Genomic DNA, 8,630 nt, shown 5'->3' on the forward strand with positions numbered 1-8,630 from the left:
GAGTAACAGCTTATACTGTACATACTGGAGGTAGCAGGGATCAGCACACACTGCAGCTAGTTTACTATCAGTAGATCAGCACACACTGCCATTAGAATCTGCTTTGTTCAGCCCTACTTGTATGATTCTTCTGAATGGACAGATCTCTCCTGAAGTGGCTACATCATTCTCCTCACATAAGAAATGGCAGCAGAGAATTATCTTCCCTGCAATAAGAAGATAGATCCACGCTGGGATATCTTTATAGATAACATCTGCAGAAAGGCAACACCTAATGAGATCTTATTAATGAGCCTATTGCTTTAAGAATTGTGTACATGGACCTTTGACTTCAGTCTGGCATTTTACCATCAGTCTCAGTACAGTCCGTTGCAGCTGTGAGGACAGGTGCTCAGGTTTTGCAGGTGTACATGGGCCTTTTCACAGTAAGGGCTGGAACCCACAGGAGCGCTTTTGGCAGCATTTTGGCAGCGCTGCGATACGCTAGCAGTTTGCCAAAACGCTCAGCTGATGTTAATGGATGGGGTTACTTCCACAGGAGCGTTTGCGTTTCCCAGAAACGCAAACGCAGGACCTGCAGCATTTTGGGAGCGTTAGCGCTTCAATGTAAAGTATTGAAACGCTAGCAGAAACGCTCAGCAAAACCTAAACTGAACGGTTTTGCTAGCGTTTTGCGGTTCAGCACACTGTAACAAAATGAAAAATAATTCACAGGACCAATCAGGATAAAAACGCAAAACGCAAAACGCTACGCACCCGCTGGGCAAAAAAATACAAAGTTGCAAAACACGACCAAAAACGCGCATGAATCTGCTTGCAAACCGCTCAGACAAAACGCTAGCGGTTGCGTTTTGCATTTGCTGATTTCAGTGGGTTCCAGGCCTAAGAGTTTGAATTGATGTTTGAAAGGCCCAACTTCAGCCTATCCAGGAGCGTCAGAAGAAAGAAACTGTGAGGGCTGGAACCCACAGGAGCGCTTTTGGCAGCGTTTTGGCAGCACTGCGATACGCTAGCAGTTTGCCAAAACGCTGGGCTAATGTTAATGGATGGGGCAACTTCCACAGGAGCGTTTGCGTTTCTCAGAAACGCAAACGCAGGACATGCAGCATTTTGGGAGCGTTAGCGCTTCAATGTAAAGTATTGAAACGCTAGCAGAAACGCTCAGCAAAACCTAAACTGAGCGGTTTTGCTAGCGTTTTGCGGTTCAGCACACTGTAACAAAATGAAAAATAATTCACAGGACCAATCAGGATAAAAACGCAAAACGCAAAACGCTAGGCACCCGCTGGGGAAAAAAATACAATGTTGCAAAACACGACCAAAAACGCGCATGAATCCGCTTGCAAACCGCTCAGACAAAACGCTAGCGGTTGCGTTTAGCGTTTGCGGTTTGCAGTGGGTTCCAGGCCTCAGCGAGAACAGAATGAAAAAGATGCAGATGCACTTCAATTAAATGTGCAAATCAGGCTCTATTGTAAAGCACATTTTTCAAGGATTGCCTCATAGCCTTATGGTGGCCACACACCATACAATTTTTTAAATATCTGTTCAATTTAAGAATTGCAATCAATTTTTCTGACTGATTGCAACATTTCAAAAATATGACCAATGTACCACACACGTATGTTCAATTTTGTCCCCAGTTATAATAAAAATGATTGGAAAATCAGAGAAAATTGCTAGGGTGTGTATATTAATAAATTGTCAATCTATCACACACCATACAATCTTTAGAATGATTGAAGAAAAATATCTGGCATTCCAGTTCGATTAAAATCGAAAAAAAAACGGAAAATCCGATCGGATTTTTTAGTTGAATAAAAAAAAAAAAAAAAAGCTTTCGATCTTTTCGGGAGATTTGATCGTTTTTATCGAATTGACGTCAAATTGGATCATTTTATTGTATCGTGTGTGGCCATCTTAAATCAGCGCAGCTAAGGCTAGGTGTATAGGCGGCCCACATGCCAATCGATATCTCACCGATCAGACTGTGACTAATTCTTATGCTGAGCGCACACAATGTGTCCGATCGACGGGAATCAGGCGATTATTTCCGTCATGTCCAATCTGCTCTCGTTCAGTAACGGCCGTTTGTTTTTTTAATGCTTCCTGTACTGGAAAACAATATGAGACTATTTTCTTTGCTGGTAATGTCTATTTCTTAGCTGTACTGCACATACAGTTCATTATATCAGAAGTTTTTCACTTCAGGTTTTGCTTTAATTGGCAATCAGAGACTCCTTAGCAAGATCCTCCGGCGAATTACTTGGTTTGAAAAGCAGCGGGAAGCAGTGACATGTCATTCGCTTGACAGTTTCAGGATTAACTCCTTCTTGCTATTGCTTTCCTGGCAGTACATCGATGTCAGTAGCGGCTGTGGGGGAGAAGGAGTTAATCCCGCGTCTGACAAGACAATAAAGTCTCCCAGGTAGCCTCTGCCTCGGGGCGGCGCGGGGATGGGCGCCATGTACCTCTCACACACATTGCTGTAAGTAAAGAGACCCTGTCACAGAGCAATGCACCTGGGTGAGAAGCACACAATGGAAGCAGCTACTTTGTAAACACTAAAAAAATATATACAGCTACGAAATACAACATTAGTAGCAAAGAAAAAGTCTCATGTTTTCCAGTACAGGAAGGGTTAAAAAACCTGCAGTTGTTATCTATGCAAAAGAGCTTCTCTGAGTTATTTGACTCACTGGGGTCTGTTATTGCCCACTGTTTTCTGTAGCACTGAAACAGCCATGGTACAGTGAGAGACAGCCTGAGATAGTAAGGTTTTACTGCAGGAAGGTTCACAGGGTCCTTATTTCTGCTCTGTTTTTTACCTCAAAGGACCTCCATCGCGAAAGAAAGTAGGCACTTAAAATCTGACAGAATCGACAGGTTTTGGGCTAGTCTATCTCCTCATGGGGGGTTCTCAGGGTTTTCTTTGTTTTCAACAGCATTTCCTGAAAAACAATCTAACTGCCAAAAATAGTAAGATACCAGCCAGCCTCCCTACTCACTTGCACACGATTTTGTCAGTTAGACTTTGCAACTGCTGTTCAGGAAATGCCGTTGAAAACAAAGGATCCCCCAGGAGGAGATGGACTGGCCCAAAACCTGTTGGTTCTGTCAGATTTTAAATGCCTACTTTTTTTTTGCAATAGTAGTCCTTTAAAAGGCAGAGTGTGGTTGCTAAACTGCAAATATGACAGAATGATGCAATGTTATAAAAAAAAAAGCTATACCTGAAAATAAAAACATGAGACTATTTTTTTTGCTACTAATGTTCTATTTGTTACCCATACTACACATACAATTCATTATGTCATAAGTTTTTAGCTTTAAATCTGTGTGCATAGCCTGTGAGCTGAAATAATCAGGTATCCTCCACCGTCCTGCCAAAATGCGAGAATAGTCGCAGGACATGATTGGGCGCCTGAATGGGATCATTTCTGTTTAATTACATACGCTATGTGGAGTTGAAACAATTTAAATTCCTTCTCTAGAAAGATATATTTTGTTACTTGTTTATAGCCTGCAATGATATCAGATAGCAATCTGTCACGACAAATGACTAAACAACCTGGGACAGATGTAACGATGGTAAACATTCGCCCAAGGCAATCACAAACCATCGTCTTAAACAACAAAAATCAAGCGTAAGTGCAGTAACATACAGATCCATGTTGCCTGTTTAACCCCCCCCCCCCCCCATCTGGCCTACATCCACCCACTGGGGGGCAGCAACGTAGCAAGCATGCATCATGGGCACTATTTGGGGACAGTAAGCACTGCTCATTATTATTATTATGTATTTATATAGCACTGACATCTTACGCAGCACATTACAGAGTATATTGACTAGTCGTCACTAATGCCTAGTACACACCATACAAATTTTCTGTTATGCTGGGAAGACACGTTACGTTTTTCGTGTTCGATTCGCCGCACAATCTATTAGCCATTTGATTCTCTGCTCAATTCTCTTCTGCTCCTTTTTCTTATCTTTTTTCCATTCACTTCTATGAGAAATCGAACGGAAAATTGGACATATCTGAATTTTATCATCGAAGGCATCTGTCGGAACGATTCTTGGCAAAAATTGTAACGTGTATTCCCAGCATTAGATTTCCCCATACAATTTTCTGTTATATTTTTCTGTTAGATTTTCTGTTCTGATTGTTTTCTGTAGAGACTGGTCATCTCTGGTGCATTGACTTCTGGTTATCTCCTTCTGAGTAGAACAATGCTTAATTGCTCGGCAGATAGATGGTTAGATAGATCATTTCCAACATGTTGGAAATAATCTATCTGGCAGGGAAATCTTATGCTGTGAATACACAGTATGTTTCTGTACCGTGTATCGAGCCGCTGGCTCGATTACGGCGTGACCCCGCTCGTCCCCCATCCCCCCGGACACGTCAGAAATTATCAATCGAGCCATCAGCGGCTCGATTGATAAAAATAAACGTACCGTGTATCCCCAGCATTACAGAAAATCATATGGAGTGTACTGGGCATAACTGTCCCTCAGAGGAGCTCACAAATTTAATCCCTACCATAGTCATGTATGTATCATGTAATTTATGTATTGTAGACTAGGGCCAATTTAGGAGCAAGCCAATTAACTTATCTGTAGGTTTTTGGGATGTGGGAGGAATCCAGGGTGCCCAGAGGAAACCCACACAGAAACACGAGTGCCCTGACTGGGATTTGAACCGGGGACCCAGCATTGCAAGGCGAGTGTACTAACCACTATGCCACCGTGCTGCCCATCTATTATGTGTGTTTGGCTTCTGGTTGGTTTCTGCAGTGAAATAATTGTGCAGAGATTGTATGTATAGCCAGCCTCTACCAATAACAAGAGCAGAATGCAAACATGATTTGTAATTTTTAGTAAAATAATCCACATTTTAGTAGCCTTGCCACCCTCCATAGCAACCATGCCACATTATAGACTGCATTGACTATACAAGCATCAAGGCTGTTTTGCAAAGTCCGGGGACTTGGAGATCCTCTCGAGGTGACCAAGCCAGGTGACTGCGTCTCTTTGCAGACGTCTCGCAGGTCCAAGGTGTTCTGAAGAACTTTTTCTTACCTTGAATTTGAAGTTATTGTTGTTGTTGGTTTTGGGCTCCGGTGTTTTGGGGATGTATTCGCTGCGTCCGATGGGCAGGGACCCCGCGGTCCGATACTTCAGGGTGGTCTCCATGGTGTGTGTGTGCAGCCGGAGGTGAGGCAGGTAGATGCATGGGAAGAGCAGCGATCACCCTTATATACATGACGCAGGGCGAGGAGTCACGGGTTTACAATGTGGCGGGGCGTGGCGCAATCTGCCGGAAGGGTTCACAGACTCCAGCGCATTAGTAATTTATGGGAACCGTAAAAGCATTTTTAATAAAACAACATTAGCACATCTGTCTTCCTCTCGGGAGCGCAGAAGCGGGTTTGTCATGACAGCGAGGAGAATGTGCCCCAACAGGTGGATCGTTCTGTGTCTACAGAGCCAGGAGGAGGGGGAGGAGACGAGGGTGACCAGATCAGCGGAGGTTGCCTGACAGGAGGATCTGCAGACAGGTGTCTCTGCACCATGTCTCTGGGCTGGTGCACACCAGAGCAGTTCATGAGCATTTTTAAAACCGCTAGAGGTTTGAAAACCGCTTGGCTAATGTATTTCAATGGGCTGGTGCACACCAGAGCGGGTTGTTTTTTCCACAAACGCAAACTCGGGGGCTGCAGCATTTTTTAGATTTCTGAGGCGTTTCTGCCTCAATGTTAAAGTATAGGAAAGCGGAAAACTGCTCTGAAAAACGCTAGATCAGAGGGGCTTTCCAGGTGTTTTTGTTACAGAAGCTGTTCAGTAACCGCTTTACTGTAACAGCATATGACATCTGCTACACAAAAACGCTCCAAAAAAACGCTAGGCATGTTTAGAAAACCCCTCTAAGGCCCCATTCACACTTGAAAGCGGAAACTGCAGGAGTGATTTTTCAGCGGAAAAAATCACTGAACATTACGGCGATTTTTCTGCGATCGCGTTAAGCACTACTATAGCACGCCGGGACATCGCCTGAAAATGGTGCAGGCTACGCATTTGCGTTTCGCGCTTTGCGGCGATTAGTGCAAATCGCCCAAGTAAGAATGGGCTTTATTACACTAGCGCTTTCAAAAGCGCTGTCGTTTGAGCGTTTTGTTGAAATCGCCGGCAAAACGCTCTAGTGTGAATGGGGCCTTTACATGCCTAGAATCGCTCTGAAATCTGCTTCAAAAACCTCTAGCGTTTTGCGGATCTGCTAGCAGTTTTGGTGGGCACTGGGCCTTAGTCAAGGGACACAGGAGGGGGGAGGACAAAATGGCCCTCATTCAATCACTTTTTCTCCTAGGAGATAATTTTTCTTCTGTTAAAAACAACTTTTCAGTACTCCGCAACTGTAAAAGTACCAAAAAGTTGGTAAAAAGTATTGTCAAAACTATTTTGAGTATTTTCTTGCTTGCTGTTGGCTTAACCACTTAATCCTACTTAAAGCAGTATTAAATTCAGACATAATATTCAATAAAAATGTGTTTACCTACTTTTTATAACCCATACAGTTATCATATTTTCTTTTGTGCACAAGTATTATTATTCATTTAGAAATTACAAGTTCCCAAAGTACAGTTTATTTGCTCTGAAAGCTGCCATTGCATTTTATTTATAGCTACAGTATTTATGTATTGTAATGTACCCAGTGAAATTTTCTGAGCTGTCTGCTGATTTAGACATGTTATAGAAGGATTCTCACAACTGCCAGAGAATGTTTACATTGCACTCTTGCTACAATTAAATAAACACAAGATAATGTTATCACCAGTTCAGATGAGGCTCTCACTGTAGGGAACTTTCTATTTGAAAAGTAAGCCCTGTGTTTAACTGTTTGAATACTGTTCTGCTAAAAAAAAAAAGTGGTAGTATATTATATGCTGTAAATAATGTTTTAGAGCAAAGAAGAAATGCTGGGTTTCATATCACTTTAAACGTCATCCAGTTAGGAGCCACGTTACGCGTCCAGTGGTGCTGCGGTCGCTTGGTTCCCTGAACCAATTGAAGTGCCTGCAATAAATGGACAAAAAAATGCATAAATAGTTGCCTTACTCAGCTTTTTGACTCAGCTTTTTTAAATATGTATGTCACGAGTGTATATTACTGTTGTTTTAGTAAATAAAGACTAGATCGGGTAAAAAAAAATGAGAAACAGAAAAAATACACCTTTGTTTCCAAATAATATATTGTCGCCATACATTGTACTGGGAACATAAGTTTAGGGCTCGTTTCCACTATAGTGAATCCGCATGCGGGCACTGCATGCGGATTCGCATACTTAATGTTAGTGGATGGGGCTGTTTCCACGTGTGCGGCGGCGGCGGCGTTTTTCGGTGCGGGGAAAATCTGTACGACAGGGTCGTGCAGATTCGCGTGCGGCAGGAATGCGGGCGAATCGCCGCTAATGTATTCAATAGGGAAATCGCATGCGGCTTTGTCATGCGGATTTCCCCGCGATTTCGCATGCGATTTCGCATGAAAGTCAATGGAACTTAACACAGGCAGTGACATGGTTAAATTCGCATGGCTCCTTGCCATGCGAAGTCGCATGCGAAATCGCGGGTAAATCTGCATGCGGAAACGCAGCCGCATGCGATTTCTTCAGCGGTGGAATCCAGGCGATTCCGCACCGCTACAGTGGAAACGAGCCCTCAGTCCATTGGCTTTCATGCGAAATCGCATGCGAAATCGCGGGGAAATCCGCATGACAAAGCCGCATGCGATTTCCCTATTGAATACATTAGCGGCGATTCGCCCGCATTCCTGCCGCACGCGAATCTGCACGACCCTGTCGTGCAGATTTTCCCCGCACCGAAAAACGCCGCTGCCGCCGCACACGTGGAAACAGCCCCATCCACTAACATTAAGTATGCGAATCCGCATGCAGTGCCCGCATGCGGATTCGCTATAGTGGAAACGAGCCCTCAAGGTTGGGATATCCGGGACTAACGGGCAAATAAAATGGGTGGGTTTAATTTATAGTAGCATTGCTTATTTTAAAACTATAGGGAATGGAATTGGAGAAATGGTGTATTTTTTCCTCTTGTTTTTCCCTATTAAAGAGAGTCTGAAGCGAAAATAAATCTTGCTTCAGACCTCATAGATAGCAGGGGCACGTGTGCCCCTGCTAAACCGCCGCTATCCCGCGGCTTAACGGGGGTCCCTTCACCCCCAAATCCCCTCCGTAATGCGGGGGAGCGCTTCCTGGTTGGGGCAGGGCTAACCGCCGCGGCCCTGCCCCACGCGCGTCTGTCAGACGCGTATCTCCGCCTCTCCCCCGCCCCTCTCAGTCTTCCTTCACTGAGAGGGGCGGGGGAGAGGCGGAGATCCGCCGCTGATAGACGCGACTGGAGGCAGGGCTGCAGCCGTTAGCCCTGCCTCCAGGAGCGACCAAGTCTGCGACCAAGTGTCGCAGTGGGGGGTTTGGGGGTCAAGGGACCCCCGTTTAGCGGCGCTATTGCGGCGGTTTAGCAGGGGCACACGTGCCCCTGCTAACTATGAGCTCTGAAGCGAGATTTACTCTCGCTTCAGAGTCTCTTTAAATGCATAGAAAATAAAGTAT

General features: G+C 44.4%; 1 protein-coding gene across 1 annotated transcript in view; it reads right to left on the reverse strand.

Annotated features, from left to right (window-relative positions):
* The window catches only part of LOC137519570 (cell division protein ZipA-like), a 28,350-nt gene extending 22,882 nt beyond the window's left edge, over positions 1-5,468 (reverse strand). Inside the window, exon 1 of the mRNA XM_068238545.1 lies at positions 5,087-5,468. Within this exon, the coding sequence (XP_068094646.1) occupies positions 5,087-5,200 (114 nt within the window). The 5' untranslated portion in view covers positions 5,201-5,468. The remainder of the gene's footprint in view (positions 1-5,086) is intronic.
* Positions 5,469-8,630: the final 3,162 nt, after the last annotated feature.

This window comes from Hyperolius riggenbachi, chromosome 5 (assembly GCF_040937935.1).
Source record: "Hyperolius riggenbachi isolate aHypRig1 chromosome 5, aHypRig1.pri, whole genome shotgun sequence".
Lineage (NCBI taxonomy): Eukaryota > Metazoa > Chordata > Amphibia > Anura > Hyperoliidae > Hyperolius > Hyperolius riggenbachi.